At 44.8% G+C, this 22,632-nt stretch overlaps 1 protein-coding gene across 1 annotated transcript in view; it reads right to left on the bottom strand.

Moving 5' to 3' along the window:
- Positions 1-986: 986 nt before the first annotated feature.
- rapgefl1 (Rap guanine nucleotide exchange factor (GEF)-like 1) overlaps positions 987-22,632 on the bottom strand; it is a gene marked incomplete at its 5' end in the record, with an annotated part of 37,897 nt that continues 16,251 nt past the window's right edge. The window contains 14 exons of the mRNA XM_083976502.1: positions 987-1,130; positions 1,795-1,849; positions 2,721-2,785; positions 3,308-3,395; positions 3,584-3,634; positions 4,424-4,514; positions 4,613-4,791; positions 5,420-5,542; positions 6,122-6,219; positions 7,609-7,776; positions 9,483-9,595; positions 9,909-10,006; positions 10,692-10,941; positions 15,710-15,788. Coding sequence (XP_083832628.1) covers positions 1,006-1,130; positions 1,795-1,849; positions 2,721-2,785; positions 3,308-3,395; positions 3,584-3,634; positions 4,424-4,514; positions 4,613-4,791; positions 5,420-5,542; positions 6,122-6,219; positions 7,609-7,776; positions 9,483-9,595; positions 9,909-10,006; positions 10,692-10,941; positions 15,710-15,788 — 1,583 coding nt within the window. The 3' untranslated portion in view covers positions 987-1,005. The remainder of the gene's footprint in view (positions 1,131-1,794; positions 1,850-2,720; positions 2,786-3,307; positions 3,396-3,583; positions 3,635-4,423; positions 4,515-4,612; positions 4,792-5,419; positions 5,543-6,121; positions 6,220-7,608; positions 7,777-9,482; positions 9,596-9,908; positions 10,007-10,691; positions 10,942-15,709; positions 15,789-22,632) is intronic.

The following is a 22,632-nucleotide window of genomic DNA, read 5'->3' on the forward strand; positions in this document are numbered from 1 at the left end:
CAACAAGAGCTTTGATGTAAATGCTTCAAACGATTATTTGATGAATCGTTGCCATGTGACCAGTGATGTCATCATCAGACCACCGGAGCCCGATGACGCAAAATGCAACAAGTTGATTCCCAGAACAGCTGCCAATGAATCTTCTGTTAAAGGGACAACCAGGAGTTTCTATCTGGTTATAAAAAGTCTGATATTAATGTGGATGAATCTCCGTTACCACTTGTTAATGGTCCATTTTAGATAAATCTATGGTTTTGTCTCTATGGTTATTTTGTTATTATTAGTGGTGGTGGAAATGCTGGGCGAGCCGACCAGCGTTTCTTTACTTTCGGTTTCGTGGCGAGTCATGAGAATAACGCCGCCAAATCTCCGTTTATGGTGGGAACTACGACGGTATGTGATCGTCTTCCAACCTCTGACTTTAATTCTTGATGAATGAAAACATGAGTCTGTCTTGCGCCGGTCAAAGAATTTCACGGTGCGGAGGCTCATAAATGTAGTGTGGAAACACTTCGCTTTTACAAAACTCCTGGTTGTCCCTTTAAACAACTAATCAATCAATCAATAAATCGATCGACCAATCAGAGCCGTTGCAGTAGAAGTAGACTGTCTGGTGTCCGGACCGACACAGGAGCGGCTTCAGTTCAGATGTTCGAAGGTCGACAGGTGTCAGTCAGGTGGTCGGATTGTCTCTCGTCTGATTGGTCGGATGCCTCAGGAAGAGGTGGAGGAGGGGGCGGGGCCAGGGTGTGTGTGTGTGTGTGTGTGTGTGTGTGTGTGTCCAACAACGTCTCCACTTCCTGTTTAGTTCGAGCAGCAGAGCGGAGGAGAGTCCTCGAACGCATCGTTTAGAGCTGCAGAGTCTTTCATCTCCTATTAACATGAATGTGTATGTGTGTCTTTCTCTCCTCCTCTTCCTCCTCCCCCTCCTCCTCTTCCTCCTCCTCCTCCTCCTCCTCCTCCTCCTCCTCCTCCTCCTCCTCCTCCTCCCCCTCCTCCTCCTCTCTATGTGTCTTTGGGCTCCAGTTTGCAGGACATGTCAAACAGCAGGTTCTGGTTGTCGATCACCTGCAGCTGACGGACGTACGCCTTCGTCTGCAGGTGGGAGGGGGAGGTCTCCGTGTCCATGGCTACCGGAGGACACACACACACACACACACACACACACACACACACACACACACACACACACACACACACACACACACACACACACACACACACACACACACACACACACACACACAGAGAGAAACAGAGATGTTAGAAGAGGAAGATGCAGCTGCAGTGTAACAGAGGAGCCACCAGGTGGAGCCAGAGATCAGTACGTTACAAAGCTCAGGTGGAAAACCTCCTCTGCAGGTTTCACCAGCTCAAATTTAAGACTTTTTAAGGTCATTATGGATGAAATTTAAATAAAAAACTTACAAAAGAAATGCAGAATTACAAAATTACTTGCAAAGTGAATTGGCTGCATATAAGTTGCGTGTTGGGCCGGTTTGGAGTTGGATTTCATTGAGTATTTGAGGTCGCCTTACATGGGAGTAAGAAAATTAAGACCTGTCTGAAATTATTTAACAATACTTCAATGAATTTAAGACTTTTTAAGGACTAAAATTTAGATTTTCAAATTTTTTTAAGACCTGTGGAAACCCTGTAAAGAGAAGCTGCTCCCGACAGACTCCGCCCCCTTAATATAATATAATATTATTATAATAATAACCTTTATTCTCCTCAGTGTGGACATGTATAAACAATAAAAAGTGATGCACATGGTTGTGAAAGGGTAAATACCTAGCTGGCTGCTCCTGTAGCGTCTGATGATCCTCACCATCTCTGCTACTTTGTGCTGCAGAGAGAGAGAGAGAGAGAGAGAGGTGAGTTTACTTCCTTCTTCCTGTTTGACAGAATTAATTAATTCCTAATAAAACAATGAGAAAGATGTTTGATGACGTCACACATCCTGTATTGTTTTTTTTCTAAACTCCATTAAACAAATCTTCTCCAAAGATAGGCCTGTTCTTAACGCTCTAAATACTTAACATTTCCCATAAATCCAAAAGAAAAAGTGTCTGGTGAACTGTTACAACAGAGACTTGGGTTTGAAACAAATAAATGTGAATTTTGTGATGATAGTGAAACGTTTCATCATTTATGTTTTCAGTGTTTTCTGAAGCGATCTGGACCGGCTGCACAACCTGATCTGACTTCTCTCAGAAGGACAAGTTGGGCTAGTGTAGCTTTGGCTATGCACTACTGACATTATATTTATTCTGTTGTTATGGACGATAATGAATCATGGGACTTCATGGTGAACATAACAATATATAATCCTTGGAACATTTTCCACACACAAATGTAAATATGTGAAAGTGAAACCTCAGTTTAACGTGTTTCATAACCAGTTTCTCTCCTTCACCAAATCCATGTACATAATGAAAGGTAAAGATGCAATGAAACTTCTCAGTTTATTTGAAAAATATGATCTAGGACACAAGCCCAGAGATTACTTTTTTATTTAATTTATCCTATTTATTTCATGGATATTTTATTTTCTCCTGTAGATTCTCTCTTCTGTGTTCTCCCTGTGCACCTGCTGCTTTGAAATGTTAAAGAAGAGCTCAGCCATGTTGTTTGTGCAGTTCTTCCTGTACATTATGACCTCATCTGGCCCCGCCCCCTCCTGCTGATGTCATAGTAACGCCTGTGATGTCACTCACCATCTTCTCAAAGTTGACCAGGTCGCCGTGAAACGTCTTACAGCTCTCATGGAGGAAGGTCAGGTCTGAGGACACACACACACACACACACACACACACACACACACACACACACACACACACACACACACACACACACACACACACACACACACACACACACAGAGGGTTATTATCACACACACACTAACACTCACACACACAGACATACTAACACACACACTCTCTTGAAGCCTGCGGTTGCACTCGTTCTCTTTTTAAGCTCTTGATTTACTCCCATCCTCCTTCTCCAGTCATGTTACCATGGAGACAGAGAGCTTAAGGCTGCACACACACACACACGCACGCACGCACGCACGCACACCTTCTTCCTTCTGCTTTCACTTGTTCAGTTTCAAAGGACTTCATGAGATCACTGTACACACTCTGTACACCTCCATCCTGTGTGTGTGTGTGTGTGTGTGTGTGTGTGTGTGTGTGTGTGTGTGGTTGTGTGTGTGTGTGTGTGTGTGTGTGTGTGTGTGTGTGTGTGTGTGTGTGTGTGTGTGTGTGTGTGTGTTGGTACATGTGTGTGTGTGTGTGTGTACCTTTGAGCAGCAGCGGGGTGAAGGGGATCAGTGGAGGTCTGAGGCTGGTGATCAGGTCTCTGTAGGACTTGTGGTTCCTGGACGGGTCCTGGAGGAGGAGGAGGAGGAGGAGGAGGAGGAGGAGGAGGAAGAGGAGGAGGAGGAGGAGGAGGAGGAGAGAAGAGGAGAGAAGAGAAGAGGAGGAGGAGGAGGAGGAAGACCACCGATCGATCAATCAATCATCAACATCATCATATTGCAGCTGGTTATTGATCAGCTCAGTCGTATTAAACTCACTGCGATGCTCTCAAACTGCTGGAACTGCTTCCTGAACTTCCCCGGGAGGCCCTGCACACACACACACATGAATGAGCTGTAACTCTCACAAAGTCTAGTCCAGTGACATCCCATAATTCTCTTAAATTCTCGTCCTGTGAGAATAGACTTTGAGGAAGATGGACGTAAGCGTCTTGTGTCTCCATGGTGATGGGACAGTGATCTCAGCCTCTGTTATTGTTTTATTGTTTTATCAGAAGATGAAGGTACTCAGATCGGCCCTTTACTCTGTGCTGATTGGTCAGACTCAAAGCAGGATCATGTGACGCTAAGAGAAAGCCCCGAAATCAATGGCATTTTTATAACCCAACATTACTAAAAACGGAAAAACAGCCGGAAAAAAGAGAGAATAACTCAGTAAAAGACGAGTAGCAGTAGGCCTGGTAAAAAAAAAAAGTGTGATAAATACACGATTGTGGGATTACGTGACGATTGAGACGGCAATCCCATCTTTTTTTTTTTTTAGAAAGCGTCTATACTGCTGAAAAAACAACAACAAGAGCAGTAAAAAAAAATGCTGCCCAACGACCACGCGATGATGGAAACATGTTGCACGTCGCCATCAGAGCCCGGTGGGTCCTGTCTGCAGTGGAGACACGGCTCATGTTTCCATCAAACTTTGACATCAATACGTCAGAAAACAAACACCTCATGAGAAGTAAAACTGTTGTAGTGATATGCGAGAGGTTTTTGTAATGCAGGTGTTTCCCATTACCAGATTTATATTGCGATATTTAGGTTTTGTGCATTTCTAGTGGAAATAGAAACATGTGTGTGAGTCGTGTCCTCGTGTGTCCTCACCTCCCAGGTGAGTCTCAGTCTGCTGACAGCCGGGTTGTCCAGACCCAGAACCACGGCCAGGAAGGACAGCAGGTCCTGCTGCTGCTTACAGCTGCAACACACACACACACACACACACACACACACACACTCATCAGCATCTGGTCTCTGACTGGACGATGTGACGTTTCCATGGCGACGGACACTCACAGCGCTGCGATCTTGATGAACTTGCGCAGCAGCTGAACTCTCTTGGGCAGCGACTGGCACTGCAGCGTCTCCGTGGCGACCCAGTGCTGCACCTCGCTGCAGCGCTGCAGCACCAGCTCCAGGTTCAGAGGCCGCCAGCGGGACTGCTCGCCGTGGAACACGTAGCACACAAACTCCACCTGCAGCCACGGCAACGGAGGAGGAGAGACGACGTAACGTTACAGTTCTGATCCATCACTGATCATCTCTGATTCTTACTGATGCTCCATACCACAAATCTCCTTTCTGATCCCATACCGAGTACAATTCAGGCTGATATCGGCAATACCGATCCCATACCGATACTTTGTGCAAATACAGTACACCTAATGTGCCTGGTAAATCTAATAATCTTTTTTTTTTTTTTTAAGTAGTGTATTTCAAGTCATAGCTTCCTAAGGATACAAGACTACAGAGTAACGTATTCATCTATTTATTTTAACTCTGAACTATATTAAGGTAGTGGCCTCCTTTACAATATAGCCCAAAATAGTGTTTCAAACACTTAAAAAAAGAGCATAAGTAAAATTATAAAACCATAAATTAAATAAGAAAATGATAAACAAACAAACAATCAATATTTTCATTTGAGAATTGATACTAGAGCACACAGACCTATATATATCGCTATCGGAAGTATCGATATTTCAGTATCGATCTGCACATCACTACTGATTCTTCCCTAGTTACAGTGTGTGTGTGTGTGTGTGTGTGTGTGTGTGTGTGTGTGTGTGTGTGTGTGTGTGTGTGTGTGTGTGTGTGTGAGACCTCGTGCACGCAGCTGAACAGCTCCCAGTCGAACACCACCAGCTGATTGGCCACTTCCTCCGCCGACATGTCGTGCAGTTTGCTGTCGCCGGGCGACCAGTGGATCTCCTCCGGAAGAGGAAGCTGAGAGCAGTGACATCATCATCATCATCATCATCATCATCATCATCATCATCATCATCATCATGTTTCCATGCAGGGCCGTTGTTTAGAGGAGAAAGGTGATGATGACTCTAGGGCCCCAAAAAACCTCAGCAGTCTAATCTTTGTATGACTGAATTATTCTGCTTTCAGCATTCAGCAGCTTTCAGCATTCAGCAGCTTTCAGCATTCAGCAGCTTTCAGCATTCCGCCGTATTTCCTTCCTTTAGCATCAAAATAAAGTAGGCTAATTTATTTTCTTTTTTTTGCGTTGAGTTGTGTTGCGTAGGAACTGATGAAGCCCATTGGATAAGAGGCGAAACTACAATTCAATTTGCCCAGAAAAGAACGATGACCTGGATGAATGAGAATATCCATAGACAAAGTAAAGGCTAGATAAAAAATGATAATACATACGTAGCCTAAGAAAAAAAAGTGGAAAAGTCAGGGGGGTAGGGGGCCCACTTTAGTGTTCTTTCAGGGGGCCCAGAATTCCTAGCAACGGCCCTGTTTCCATGGAGACTGAACAGTGTAGTGTTTTCTAAGGGAGCGTGTCCTCACCAGTGACTCCAGCTCCGACGGCTCGCAGGCGAACAGGTGCGTGTTGACGCCCAGCGTGGTGAAGACGGCCTCGTCACTGGGCCGGAACACCGCCTTCTCTGCAGGAACCAATCACACGACAGACACGCTACGCATCACTTCCTGTTCAACTCTGTGTTAGTTCATAGTGATGACAGATACAATAAACTACAGTTAGACAATGATACAAATACACTATCACACAATAGTTGCATCAGTCAGAAGGAACAAGTGGAGAGATGTTAAAGTGTCTGTTTGAGTTTCACTAACACCGAGCAGCAGCAGCAGCAGCAGCAGCAGCAGCAGCAGCAGCAGCAGCAGCAGCAGCAGCAGCAGCAGCAGCAGGTAGAAGTGTTAACATGTTCCTGCTCATTCCTTCAGCAGCAGTGTGTTGTGTTAGTTTGACCTTTGACCTTTGACCTGCTGTGGATCAGCTGCTACAGTCTCGCCGTTTCTACTGGGGCTGATGTTTCATTACGTTCTTAGTCTTCTTAGTCTTAAAACCCATTTTTACTCCCTGGCTTTCAACTCCGCATGAGACTTTACTCTTGCTTTTATTTATAGTTTTATTGTTTCTAATTACTTTTTAAAACAATGAAATAACTGTTCTACTGTCTGTTTGATTTATTTTATTGCCTTTAATGGTTTTATGTCTCTATGTACAGCACTTTGTTTTCAACTACGGTTGTTTTAAAATGCTATATAAACAGGCTTGGGGAGTAACGGACTACATGTAACGGCGTTACGTAATCAGGATACAAAAAAAGGGTAACTGTAGTCCGTTACAAGTACAGAAAAGAACCCGTAATCAGATTACCGGTACATTTGATAAAAACGGAGATTACTTAGCTGATTACTTCACATTTTAAAAATCAACCACAGGCTATAGAGCGGCCGTAGAAGCCACTCGCCGTCTCGCTGTAGTTTCAGAGGTGAGGCACACAGACAGAGCTGCTCTGCCTCTTCTGCCCGTACCCCCCCCCCCCTCTCCAAACTCGTGGTTTGTGCCGGCGGCTGTCACTAATGTTGATAAAGTGATGATTTACAATCGAGAGTTTATCCATTGTGTTTTATTTTGAACTTTACCTGATACTCTGTGCGTTTCATTTCCTGTTTCCTAGTCTACGTGGATTGATGCGTGATGGCTGCGTGACTGAATTTGCATGTTTGGTATTAAAGTAATCCATAAATAACTAAAAGTAATACGTTACTAATTACATTTTCTAACAGGTAACTTGTAATTGTACTGGAATACATTTTTAAAGTAACCCTCCCAACCCTGATCATCACCACCTGACAGGACTCACACATCATTATAATGTTACTGACGCTGATTCATGTGTCTTAATGTGTTAGAAACTGTGTGAACTGGGTCAGTGGGCCGTGAGGTGTGTGTGTGTGTGTGTGTGTGTGTGTGTGTGTGTGTGTGTGTGTGTGTGTGTGTGTGTGTGTGTGTGTGTGTGTGTTACCTCCAGCTGAGGTGACAGCCACCAGGATGAGGTTCCCTGGTTGAACCGGTTGGTCTTCACTGTACTGCAGCTTCTCCTTCACCAGAGCCAGGATCTCTCCCACCCGGCAGGACAGGCGGCTACGGATGGTGACGTAGGAGTGATCCGGAGTGTACACCCTGCAGAAGACTACACACACACACACACACACACACCAGACACATGTAACACTCTGTCTCCACCTACTGACCACTGGAGGAAGTTCACCTCAACACAACACTGATCAGAAAGCTGCCAACTACTCAATTCACTTCATTTAGATTAGATTATACTTTATTTCATCCCCGAAGGGAAATTCGTTCATGACAGCAGCATTTAAGACGAGCTACTGCTGCCACAGGCGGCCACTAGCGCAGCGCCATCTTTGGTCTGATTTAAACAGTTTTGAAGAACTGAACCAATAACCTAATAGCTAATGACTAGAGAACAAGAAGGCACTGAAAACAGATTCAATTTTGTTTCTCTAGAGACTTTCTATTCTTGCATATTTGTCTTCTCTATTGTTTATATAGGTGGCAACAGCAGCAGGCCTATACGGTTGTTCATAAAGGATTAAAAAAAGCTTGTGACGGTGGGATTTAAACATAAGCGCGAGTAAGGACGGCAGCGGGAGCAGCGCTACAAGAAACTAAAGGTAGAACAAATTCTCTGGGAACATGAGGAGCAAAAACTCAGGGTTTTCCTTCACATCATAACACTGAGGCGCACAGGTGTGTTTCTTCCCCCCCGCCCCGCGGGATGAACGGGCAATTGAAACCCCCCCCCCCTGCATGTAACCCAGCTCTCATGTAACAACAACAATATCCTTCTACGAATGAACGATCGTCTCTGTATAATTGTGTAACTTATGGCGCTTTTCCTCTACACAGTCACAGCTCGGCTCAGTAAAGCTGCTTTTCCACTACAGCTGAGTTCTTCTAGTTCCTCCTCAGCGAGGGTGAGGTCGGCACGGGGCCACGTTGTCCGTCTCTCTCTTTTCTCTCCTCTCATCAGCTCCAAACTCACTGGTCTGCACCTCGTTAACAGACCTCAGTGGTTTAACACACAGCAACATTTAACTCAGGTGAAGGAACAACAACAGTCTGGTACAGATCAGCTGCTGTTGCCGCTCTGTTTTTGACATTTCCGGGTTTGATTCTCATGTCAGACGTAGCGCTGCACTCTTCCAGCGACGACGCTCTGTCCAATCAGTGGAAGGCAGTCGGCTGACGTCACGTTTTAGTATCGCTTCGGCTGCTTGGAACCAGGGCCGAGGAGGAACTTAAATGGAACCTGGTACCAGGTACTAGGGCTGGTGGAAAAGCAGAAAGAGCGGGCCGTGCCGCGCCGTGCTAGTGGAAAAGCGCCATTAGGCTCATCATGATTTCACTCACTCTCAGTGTTCATCAGAGAGGTGACTGAGTCGTTCTGGTCCATATGGATCAGTTTATAGGCCAGTTGTTGTTGTTGGTCTCTTTTCTTTCTCCCTCCTTGTGCTCTGCTGTCGAGCTCCGCTGTGTTTTCTCTCTAACATTGTAGCTCCGTGACCGATATAATCTGACGTATTAATCCACGCCAGCCTGTGTGTGTGTGTGTGTGTGTGTGTGTGTGTGTGTGTGTGTGTGTGTGTGTGTGTGTGTGTGTGTGTGTGTGTGTGTGTGTGTGTGTGTGTGTGTCCTGGGTGTGTCAGGCAGTTTGTGATTTGTATATCGTGACCACAGACTGAAGGTGTGTTTGCATTTCTACTGCGTGTGAGACTCTTCACAGATTAGACGCTGCAGTTCAGCTTTTATATTTTTCTGTCCATGCACGTGTGTGTGTGTGTGTGTGTGTGTGTGTGTGTGTGTGAGTCGTACTCTCGTCGGAGCCCCTGAAGGCCTCTCTGGGCTGCAGACAGGCGTCGATGCGTCTGAAGTGTCTGAAGAGAGGACGGACCTGCTTCTTCCTGCTCTCCTTCTCCTCGTCAGAGCTGCACATACATACATCATAAAAAATACATTGAATTATAGCTAATTATATAAATAAATGATTTATAGTCAGATAATAATTAATTCATGCTGAGATATTAAACAGAAAACACCATAAATATATAATAACTGTACATTAATGTGAGGTAAATACATCAGGATAATGTGAGACTAATAACCAGGATCAATACGGTGAATAAATGATAAGACAACAGAGATTAATGATGTGTGTGTGTGTGTGTGTGTGTGTGTGTGTGTGTGTGTGTGTGTGTGTGTGTGTGTGTGTGTGTGTGTGTGTGTGTGTGTGTGTCCTACGGGCAGTGGAGGATCTCGGTCCATCTCTGCAGTTTGAGGACGTCCTCCACCAGCTCAGGAAACCTGGACAGCTCCTGGACCGCACACATGTACAGCTCCTACACACACACACACACACACATTATCACACACACACACACACACACATTATCATACACATTTTCACAACCAGACAACATGTTCACTGATGTCACGATTAGAATAAGAAATAATACAGTAATGGACAGACATAACAAATAAATACTTTGCAAAGTATTAAAAGTACTAAATTTTTTTTTGCTTCCTTGTCATTATAATCTCTACAATAAGTTAATTTATAAGTGGATTTATTCTAATATATTATCACTAATCTTTATCTCTCTAATATATAAGCATATACATATATGGATTTATTCTAACATATTATCACCAATCTTGTTTTCACAATTAATCCTGGTATTAAACACCACGATTAATTAATTAATTGTGAAGGTTCCTAAATGTCATCGCTTTCCAAAAGAGATTATGTTGGAGCCGTATCAGCAGTAAAAAAAAAAAAAAAAGTTAAAAATGCACAGATACTAGTGGTCTATTTACATAACGTTACATTGAATTGGAAGGAAATGAAATGTTAGTGTGTCATTTAGATGCTAATTAATGACTTTAATATTTCAAACACTTCCCCTGGGGGATTAATAATTGGTTATATAGATACTTAAAATATTGTCTAAATAATTAGTAATGTAATGATAGATTGTCATGAAATGAATTAATGTATAATAATGTTGATAGTCGTGGTCTGACCTTAGGGAAGCTGTTGCTGCGCTCGCCCTCCTCCTGCAGCAGCTCTCTGTACGTGTCCAGGTACCTGAACGCCACGTTCAGCACCGCCTGCTTCCTCTCCGCCGGCTCCATCCCTCCTTCTGTCTCTCCCTCCATCCCTCCTCTTCCTCCTCCTCCTCCTCCTCCTCCTCCTCCCTCTCTCCTCTCCCTCTCCGCCTCTCCCAGCCTGCCTCCCCTCTCTCCCTCCCTCCCCTCCGTCTCCACGGCGAATCTGAGAGTCTGAGTTAAGGAGGCGTTTGACACACGTGTAACATGACAGGACGATGCAGCCACGGTCGACGGCCAACAGGACGTTGGCCTAAGATAAGACAAGATAAGATTAGATTAAATGTATGTATATGTATATGTATAACAGGTGTTAGCACAGCGGGATTAGCCGGTTGTAGCGGGTGTTAGCAGGTGTTAGCGTGACATGGTGATGCAGGTCTTTGAGGCTGTAAAAATATCAGGATTAGCAGGTGAGAGTAGAGCAGAGGTGAGTGTAAGCAGGTGTTAGCAAGTTATAGCAGGTGTTAGCTGGCGGTAGAGGGTGTTAGCAGGTTATAGCGGGTGTTAGCTGGCGGTAGAGGGTGTTAGCAGGTTATAGCAGGTGTTAGCTGGCGGTAGAGGGTGTTAGCAGGTTATAGCGGGTGTTAGCTGGCGGTAGAGGGTGTTAGCAGGTTATAGCGGGTGTTAGCTGGCAGTAGAGGGTGTTAGCAGGTTATAGCGGGTGTTAGCTGGCGGTAGAGGGTGTTAGCAAGTTATAGCAGGTGTTAGCTGGCGGTAGAGGGTGTTAGCAGGTTATAGCGGGTGTTAGCTGGCGGTAGAGGGTGTTAGCAGGTTATAGCGGGTGTTAGCTGGCAGTAGAGGGTGTTAGCAGGTTATAGCGGGTGTTAGCAGGTTATAACAGGTGTTAGCTGGCGGTAGAGGGTGTTAGCAAGTTATAGCAGGTGTTAGCTGGCGGTAGAGGGTGTTAGCAGGTTATAGCGGGTGTTAGCTGGCGGTAGAGGGTGTTAGCAGGTTATAGCGGGTGTTAGCTGGCAGTAGAGGGTGTTAGCAGGTTATAGCGGGTGTTAGCAGGTTATAACAGGTGTTAGCTGGCAGTAGAGGGTGTTAGCAGGTTATAGCAGGTGTTAGCAGGTTATAGCGGGTGTTAGCAGGTTATAACAGGTGTTAGCTGGCAGTAGAGGGTGTTAGCAAGTTATAGCAGGTGTTAGCTGGCGGTAGAGGGTGTTAGCAAGTTATAGCAGGTGTTAGCTGGCGGTGGAGGGTGTTAGCAGGTTATAGCGGGTGTTTGCTGGCGGTAGAGGGTGTTAGCAAGTTATAGCGGGTGTTAGCTGGCGGTAGAGGGTGTTAGCAGGTTATAGCAGGTGTTAGCAGGTTATAGCGGGTGTTAGCAGGTTATAACAGGTGTTAGCTGGCAGTAGAGGGTGTTAGCAGGTTATAGCGGGTGTTAGCAGGTTATAAGAGGTGTTAGCTGGCAGTAGAGGGTGTTAGCAGGTTAAAGCGGGTGTTTGCTGGCGGTAGAGGGTGTTAGCAGGTTATAGCGGGTGTTAGCTGGCGGTAGAGGGTGTTAGCAGGTTATAGCGGGTGTTAGCAGGTTATAGCAGGTGTTAGTAGGTTATAGCGGGTGTTAGCTGGCGGTAGAGGGTGTTAGCAGGTTATAGCGGGTGTTAGTAGGTTATAGCGGGTGTTAGCTGGCGGTAGAGGGTGTTAGCAGGTGAAAGCCAGTATTAGCAAGTGTCAGCATGTGATTAGAGCAGGTATTAGAAGTTGTTATAGCAGGATAAACAGGTTGTAGATGTGTTGGCTCAGCTGGCAGAAGAGGATGTTAGCTGGTGTTTAGCAGGTGATAGCCAGTATTAGCGAGTGTTAGCAGGGCTTACAGAGTTTTAGCAGATGATGAGGGTGTGAAAATATCAGGATTAGCAGGTCAGGGTGGAGGGTGTAAGTGGGTGACAATGAGTGTTAGCAGGTATTAGAGGGTGTTAGCTGGCGAGAGGGTGTTAGCTGGTTATTAGCTGGCGGTAGAGGGTGTTAGCAGGTTATTGCAGTTAGCTGGCGGTAGAGGGTGTTGGCAGGTTATTAGCTGGCGATAGAAGGTGTTAGCTGGTTATTGCAGGTGTTAGCAGGTTATAGCAGGTGTTAGTTGGCGGTAGAGGGTGTTAGCTGGTTATTGCAGGTGTTAGCTGGCGGTAGAGGGTGTTGGCAGGTTATTAGCTGGCGATAGAAGGTGTTAGCTGGTTATTGCAGGTCTTAGCAGGTTATAGCAGGTGTTAGTTGGCGGTAGAGGGTGTTAGCAGGTATGAACAATTGTTTACAGGTGTTAGAGAGTGTTAGCATAGCAGGATTACCAGCAGGTTGTAGCTGGTGTTAGCTTGTAGTAGATGTTGTTAGCAGGTGATAGCAGGTATTAAAGGGTGTTAGCGACTGTCAAGAGCAGGTCATAGGAGGTGCTAACAGGTGTTTGCAGATGTTAGTTGGTGATAGCAGGGGTTAGCAGGCTCCTGTGGGCGCTAACAGATGCTAACAGGTGAGAAAAAAACATCATCATCATCATCATCTGGATCCACGACACAAAAAAAACTGAGGCTGATTTACAAAATCATCTGAGACGAGATGATTCATCATCAGCCTCAGAGCAGCAGAGTCAGACGCCGCCATGATGACCCACATATCTCTGCACACACACACACACACACACGCACACACACACACACACACACACACACACACACACACACAGAGTTCCTACACACACACACACACTGAGTTCCTGCAGCATCCTACAGAGGGCGCCGTGAACCTGAACACAGTTTTCAGACTTTAAATAAAACAGTGTGAGCCTCAGATGTCTGATGATGATGATGATGATGATGTGTTCTGTCACTTTGTCTGGGTGTTTTATTTTTATTTTTTTACATTGCTGTGTGTGTGTGTGTGTGTGTGTGTATTGATCAGTTATCAGTTCCTGTTTGTCTTGTCGCCACAGAAACAGACGAGTCACTGGATCATTGAGATCCTGCAGTAAATATAAAAACCTCAGTCTTTCTTTTGTTGTTCATGTTTAATCGCTGCACAACAACGTGACACAACATTTAAACTGTAACGACTTCATTTCGTGGAGGATTTTAACGAACAAACTGTTTCAGACTGAACGAGTCACTGGAGAGAGAGAGAGGATCTGTACATGCAGCAGCAGTGTCTCTCTCTCCCGCCCCCATCTCTCTCCTCTCTGCTCCACTTCCTCCTCCAGCTCTTTGCTCTTTATCTCTGTGTGTGTGTGTGTGTGTCTGTGTGTGTGTGAGTGTGTGAGAGTGTGAGAGTGTGTGGGTGAGTGTGAAAGTGGACGACAACCACTGTCACTGCAGAGGAGAAGAAAACAGATTCATTTGCATCTTTAACGACGCAGCTTCAGCTTCAGCATCAGCATCATCATCAGCATCATCAGCTTCAGCTTCAGCTTCAGCATCCCTCAGTGTTACTTGGATCTACAGCTGTGTTGTTGTGTTGTGTTGGCCCCCTGACACTCACTACAACCACATCGACAGACACGTCTCTTCTGAACCACATGAACGCACGCGCTAAATAATGTTTGTAATGTTAAAGCAACATTGCGGAGTTTCAGCTCAGTGCTTCCACCATCTGGTTGAGAAGCGCTATCGTCTGGGGGGGAAAACGAAAACGAAACTTATCAGCGAGCGCATCCAGCGTTTATTCCCATTAATAAACGACAGTATTTCCCACATGTTTGCAAGGAGACTGTGTGGCGGGTGGTCGGAGGAGAACCGTAGTTTCGCTTTTACCCACCACGTCTCTCCCTCGACGCAGAGGGGAGGGGGGAGGAGGGGGGGCAGTGTTTCGTACCCGTGCAGGGAAGTTCCATAGTGCAGTTTCAGCCGACGCGACCCGGCTCAGGCTGCAGCAGCAGCACCATTCATCCTATTAACCATTTTTCTACCATTGCAATGAGTCTGGAAACATTATTTTAAGGCCGAAAAACTCCGCAATGTTACTTTAAATCTGACTGTTAGCTGTGTAAATATTTAATGTTATCGTAAGAAAATAGCTCACTTTCCTCTACCGACAACTTCTATAAATCCACACACACACGTTCACAACACGAGGTGGAGGGACGGTGACCACGGCCACTTTAGGAGCAGTGTTGGTTGGGCGCGTTACTTAAAAATATTAATTAATATATTAATTATTAGTAATATTTTACTCAACAATCATGTTTTTGTTGTTCAGTGAAAGAATTGATACATACAAGAGAATCATTCTCATACAAGAATTAAAACTTGATAAAGTTCTACTCAAAAATATTATATTAATATTGTATTATTTTGCATGGATGTCTGCTTATGACAAAACTAAATATTTACATGTATGTTTGGATATGATACAGTTTGCTTAAATTTCCCCCAATTTCCTGTCAATTCCCATAAATTCCCATAAATCACTCACTGTTAGTAAATTCCGTCTTTACGGGGAGTTACATTGGTGTGTGTGTTTTTATTCTTTATCCTAGTAGCGCTGTTCTTCCCATCAGTCGTCTAGGAGACAGGAAGTGTAGTGAGACGTCGTGTTATAGAAGTAGAAGTAGAATATCTTTGTTCAGACTGATTCAACAACACAGTGAGTGTTGTGTTAACTACGTTACCAATGTTCACCATGAGGTCGTGTTGCATCATCACTCAGTAGCGTGACTCGTAGTTCTGACTCGTTGGATCAGTTTGTGGGCGTGAACACTAAACACTAACGATCACACACACACACACACACACACACACACACGAGATCTCACAGGAACGCGTGTGATCAAACGTGACTTCGGGAGAAAAACAAACACGGGGGCGGAGCTACGTCGCACACTTCCTGCGTGTGGACGTCCAGCACAGTCACGCACACACAGGACACACACAGCTGAGAACACACTGTACCAAGGTAATTATGCATGTGTGTGTGTGTGTGTGTGTGTGTGTGTGTGTGGAGGATACTGCTGCAGCAGGACTTGCTGTAACCTGTCGGCCGTCAGGAAGATGGGATGTGTCAACATGAAGTCATCCAGCAGCGTCTCTGCAGAGAAGACACAAACAGACACACAACAACACGTTAGTTTTTACAGACGGAACTTGAACGCACCGTCTCGACCCCGCTTCACTTCACTTCACTTCCTGTTTTATCTCCTGGAGGCTTTTATTGTGAAAATCTGTGCAGGAAGGAAGTGATGAAGCAGCCGGTGAATTTAGGAACACTTTGATCATCACAACACGGACCGTTACCATGGAGATCTTTGTTCTTTATGAATGAAAACGACCCAGTTGTTGATGGAATTGATTGACTGACTACACACACACACACACACACACACACACACACACACACACACACACACGGACCACAGCTGTTGTAGTTAAGGGGAGACACTACAGGTGAATAGGGTAAAACATTTAACTAACAGATATCACCATGAAACTTCACAAGTTTATCACTCACATTAAGACAAATATTTTTTGTATTACAAGTTTTGTCAAATTTTATGTTTAAATATGTAAATGAGGCAATATCTAATGAAATATGCGCTAATTTGCATACATTTCCAGAACAGAAATCTGACCAACGGATAAAGCCACTTTGTTTTAATTTGTTGACGTATTAGAGTCTTTAGTTTTTACAGAGAGGATTTTGGATATCTCTTTGTATCACTCTGTAAATGAGAAAATACTGTCACCAGCCCTTTAAAAAAACATCTAATGTCTCCATGTTTTTAGTAATAAAAAGTGGAGATTTTCTAGCTCAGAGTCTGAGTCTGAAAAACTCTTTCTGAGAAAACGGCCTTTAAAGACTTGGGACTGTAAAATTACAGAGATTGTTAATGTCAATCCTACTTTTACAATCGATTGCCAATACGGAGGAAATCATTGTTCAGGAGAGAGAGCTTTACAACGACATGACATGGCTCAGACAACAGGCTCACTATGTCACAGTAGCTGTTCACTTTTGGTGAATTAAGGAGAAATCTACTGACGAAAGGGACAAAATGAAGTAAAATAACCACATTAATGTGGATTTTCTACCATTTCTTTCAACTTGTTATGGAAGAAAAATAGCCTAGTGCATGAAAAAACAGTGTTTTTGCCTGTAGTGTCTCTCGGACAACGAGGAGTTTCTCCAGCGGCCGCGACAATAAAAAAGTCTGATATTAATGTGGATGAATCTACGTTACCACTTGTTAATGGTCCCATTTCAGATAAATCTATGGTTTTGTCTCTATGGTTATTTTGTTATTATTAGTGGTGGTGGAAACGCTGGTCGAGCCGGGTCCGTGTACGTTTCGTTAGTTTGATTTTTCCTTTAAACCGAACTGTCAGAAAACGAAAGTCAGCTGGTAATTTGGTTTTCCGTTTCAAACCAAAAACCAAAAAACCACAATTCAGGCTGGTTTTTTCGTTTTTTGGTTTTTGGTTTTAAAACGAAAAAACGAGGAAACCAAAATCAAATTACGGTAATATTTTGATTGTGTTTTTGTTTTTGATCTTAAACAACACATTAACGCCGATGACAGACCGGAAGTGTCGGAACTTCAAAATAAAAGCCCAGTGAATTGCGTTATAGCCACAGACTGTAGATGAATGGCCTATAAAATCTTTTTTTTTCGTTGTAAATGTTGTGTTTTGAGCACATGGATACATTTTCACAGCTGTGCTTATTTTTACACATAGCGAAGCTGATCGTTAACTCATCTTCCTCATGTACTGTTCTCCTTGCTGCGCTGGGTCTCTGTCTCCATTGCGCTGTAGCGCTTCGCTTCCACTCAGTCAGATCATTTTCACAGCAGACTTCTGTGACGGCTCCACCATGTCATGAGACAAACATGCAAGAAGTAGCGCAGTTTATTGTGTTTCACCGGCGAGGAGCTGTCATTACGCGCGACCATTACGCACGCCGATTCCCCTCATCTAAGCTGCCAATTAGAGTGCCCTGTGCCGGGAAGGGAGCCTGATGAAATCCCGGACTGTAGCCGAGGTCTGGGACTGGATCTCATGTGACTGAAAAGAGTAGAAAAGAACCATAAAGGGGCCGCTGCCACCTGCCAAATATGCCCGGGGTTGGAGATCTCAGGGTCGGGTTGAGTCTCTGAGAAGAGCTGGTCTATCACCCAGCCCCATGCAGCATTATTCCATAAGGTGGCGAACGTTACTGCAGCAGATCGTAATATATTCCTCAAATAACAAAACAATCAGCCGGTATTCAATTAATAGCCGGGTCTCATATAATGGCGTTCAAGCCATTAAAAAAAAAAAAAAAAAACAGAGGAGGAAATGTTCAGAAACTCTTAGTGGACTGTCTGTGAAGACTGACTGGAGTGAAGCTGACCTCATGTGAAAATGCTCTGACTGACCTGGGAGCGAAGCGCTGCAGCGTGCGCAACGGACAGACCGAGGCACGCGAGGAAGATGAACTAATGATGAGCTTGGCCGCTAATGTGTAAAAAATAAACACAGTTGTGAAAATGTATCCATACGCTCAAAACACAACATTTACAAAGAAAAAAAAAGATTTCATAGGCTATTTATAGGTTACAGTACAGTCTATGGCTATAACTCAATTCACTGGGCTTTTATTTTGAAGTTCCGACACTTCCAGGCTGTCATCGGCGTTAATGCGGGAGTCAAGCTGACCTCACCCTCTGCTTCAGAGAGGGACAGCCTGTCCGGAGCCCGGTTGGGACCGGAGACGGGCCGCAGAACACGTTGTGAAAATGATCTGACTGAATGGAAGAAAAGCAAAGCGCTACAGCAGCGGAGACAGAGAGCCAGCGCAGCGAGGAGAACAGTAGCCTACATGAGGAAGATGAACTATTTAACGATCAGCTTGTCACTCATGTGTAAAAATAAACACAGCTGTGAAAATGTATCCATGTGCTCAAAACACAACATTTACAAAGAAAAAAATACTATTACTACTACTAAACTAATACTATAACGCAATTCACTGGGCTTTTATTTTGAAGTTCCGACACTTCCGGTCTGTCATCGGCGTTAATGTGTTGTTTAAGATCAAAAACAAAAACACAATCAAAATATTACCGTAATTTGATTTTGGTTTCCTCGTTTTTTCGTTTTAAAACCAAAAACCAAAAAACGAAAAAACCAGCCTGAATTGTGGTTTTTTGGTTTTTGGTTTGAAACGGAAAACCAAATTACCAGCTGACTTTCGTTTTCTGACAGTTCGGTTTAAAGGAAAAATCAAACTAACGAAACGTACACGGACCGAGCCGACCAGCGTTTCTTTACTTTCGGTTTCGTGGCGAGTCATGAGAATAACGCCGCCGAATCTCCGTTTATGGTGGGAACTACGACGGTATGTGATCGTCTTCCAACCTCTGACTTTAATTCTTGATGAATGAAAACATGAGTCTGTCTTGCGCCGGTCAAAGAATTTCACGGTGCGGAGGCTCATAAATGTAGTGTGAAAACACTTCGCTTTTCTAAAACTCCTCGTTGTCCCTTTAATGTGGTTTTTCTACCGTTTCTTTCAACTTTTCTGAGAGAATAAATGTTGTGGAAGAAAAACAGCCCAGTGCAAGAAAAAACAGTGTTTTAGCCTGTAGTGTCTCGCCTTAATGTGTTTAGCCTAGCTTAGCACAAAGACTGGAAATAGGGGGAAACTGTTAGCATCTGCTGACTCCACTGGGAGAAAAAAACACACAACCACACACACACAACCGCACACACACAACCACACACACACACACACACACACACAACCACACACACACACACACACACACACACACACACACACACACACACACACACACACACACACAGGCTGAATGTAGGCCATGAAGACATATTTAGAACTGAAGCTTTTACGAAACAAAAACAGGAGAGAAAGATTCAGACACTGGTCGTTTCAGCAGCAGCAGATAAACACAGTGTGCGACACACACACACACACACACAAACACTCACACACACAAAGACACACACAGACACACACACACACACATACAAACACACACACACAGACACACACACCCAGCTGCTGCTAAACCAGCACGACTCAGACAAAACCTGTGGTCACATTTACTAAAATACACCCTGTGTGTGTGTGTGTGTGTGTGTGTGTGTGTGTGTGTGTGTGCGCGCGCGCGCGCAGGATGCATGCTGCAGTGGGCGTGTCCTGTCAGGGTCCGCCTCTCTGCAGGCTGTTACCATAGAGACACCACGTTGCCGACAGTGAGACGAGGAGGAGGAGGAGGAGGAGGAGGAGGAAGGAGCGTGTGAAACAGTAGAAACCAGGAGAGAGAGAGTGTGTGTGTGTGTGTGTGTGTGTGTGTGTGTGTGTGTGTGTGTGTGTGTGTGTGTGTGTGTGTGTGTGTGTGTGTGTGTGTGTGTGTGTGTGTGTGTGCTGATCGATCGGTGTCATATAATCAATAGCACAGCTGTATTGTATTGATGGGACTGGATGAAGTCTGTGGAGGGAACTACAACTCCCATGATGCCTCACTGCCCCGACACCAGAGCTGCTGTCATGGCCGACTAACAGGTCAAAGGTCACTGTGACCTCACCACCACCACCACGTGGGCGGGACTATAGTCTGTGAGGCGGAGGGACACGACCTCGGTCTCATGCTGTCGTCTGATTGGCTGTCACTCTGACGCACCTGTCTCTCTCTCACCTGAACACGACTCACACCGACGCCAACACCTGACGCCTCGCTGCTCTGTGTGATGTCACAGTGTGATGTCACAGTGTGATGATGAAAATGATGAAGAAGAAGATGAAGAGGACAAAACAGAAAAGGAAGATGGAGGAGAAGATGAAGAAGATGAAAAAGAAGTATAGAACATAGATATATACACATAGATGCTGTCAGGCACGTCGTCGCGGCCGCCATCTTGGGAGGGAGTTCCCTGTATATATAGGCTATCTATGGTAAAAACGCAGATGACGTCAATCATGCACGTCACGAACGGCAGTACGAGGTAAAACAAAACATAACAAAACGCATACTTCCACCCCCTCAAGATGGCGGCGGCGGCAACGTTCCGTTCCAATGGGCAGCAGCGTCAGAGGCGGCATCTACGTGTATATTGGTGCGTTCCAGGCTTTTGAATTCGTAAGTCACGACTTCAAGTCACCAGTTACGAGTTTGTAGCGTTCCAGGCCAGTTATGAGTTACTAACTGGGAACTGGGAGTAGATCGATCTGGATGTTGCCTCTGACGCTGCTGTCCATTGGAATGATACGTCAATGCGGCGGCCATCTTGGTCAGGGGGAAGCCAAGTCTACTTACTGCACTAGTCAACAGAGGCAGAGGTCTATCAACCATTAAAATCGCCATAACTCACTGAATATTCATCCGCTTCTCAGGCCGTTTGGTTTATTATAAATGTCAGACAGATATTTATGATACAACATAGATTGATAATTGTCTTTTTATGTATTAAACATACACTTACATACTCAGACACACACCCACATGCATACATGCACTGAAATGTGTTCTACAGGGTCTGACTGGTCTGACTGCTGGTCAGACATATTATGTCTATGGTCAGAAACCCCTGCCCAAGATGGCCGCCGTGTTGACGTACGCTGAGAAGCAGAAGGCGACATCTAGTCATATATTAGGGGTGTGCATTGGCACTGCCCTCACGATTCAATTCGATTACGATTCGGCAGGTAACGATTCGATTCGATTCGATTCTCCGATGCATTGCGATGCATTGCAATGCATCAAAATTCTACTGCACTCAACACGGCAAATTTTTCATCAGTCAGTCATGAGATATTGAACAAGAGATTTTATTGGCTGCACATGTGTGTATTATCACTCTCCTGTATCTTTGACATAAATATTATAAAATAAAATAAAATTGAATGGTATGTATTGGATATGGCATTTAAATCACTTCTAGGGCTGCCCCCAAAAATTAGCCTATTGGTGCAGGAAAAAACAAACAAACCTTTGGAGCCCTGTCTCAAAATCTAGACTACGGGGCTTTTATTTTGAAGGGCCAGATACAGGAAGTCGTGACACTTTTTGTTGTTGTTGTTTTTTTTACACGGCACGGCACTCTCTCTCTCTCTGCATCAGAGACCCCCAGCCTGAGCTCAGTCACTCCCCCTCCTCTACTGTGTTTATTGGTGATAAACGGGCATACTGATACTGCCTGTAGCAACGGTAAAACCCGACCGGCTTGTTGAGTCTCGGACCCAACACGGCCGGACTCACGAGCTTTAATTAATTAATTCTCAATCCGACCGCGGGTGAAAAAAAAAAAAAAGGAAAAAGAAAGCCAGCGGCAACACTGTTACTGCTGGTGCTGCCGTTTAGCAGCTACAGGCTGCGCATGTCGTTGCTCCGGAAATGCCCCTCGGAGGTAATTGTAACTTCACAACTTTATTTGAGGCCAGAAAATAAACAGTAACATAATCGATTATGGCACGTTGCCGCATCGATGCTGAATCGTGCATGTCCCGCATTGCAATGCATCGCCGAATCGATTATTGTTGACACCCCTAATATATATCTATGATAAAGAAGAGGATGAAAAAGAAAAGCAAGATGGAGACGAAGATGAAGAGGAAGAACACAAAGACAAATAAGAAGAATACGAAGATGGAAAAGAAGATGAAAAAGAGGAGAGGATCTGGAGCAGAGAAAACCCTGGACTGGATCCACAGAGAAGAGACCGGATGAGGACTGATGATCGATCTAGAATAACAGCACTGATCAGCTGTTGGACGACGTGCTTTTATTTTGAAGGAACACGCGGAGGGGGGATTTCTGCACCTTGTGACATCATCGACTCCATTGAAGTGATGTCACTGTGATGTCACTGTGATGTCATACGGAGGTTAAAGGTCGCTGAGGCTCCAGAGCTGCAGGAGCCAATCACAGAGC

The sequence above is a fragment of the Trachurus trachurus genome (genome assembly GCF_905171665.1).
Source record: "Trachurus trachurus genome assembly, chromosome: 8".
NCBI classification, from domain to species: Eukaryota; Metazoa; Chordata; class Actinopteri; order Carangiformes; family Carangidae; genus Trachurus; species Trachurus trachurus.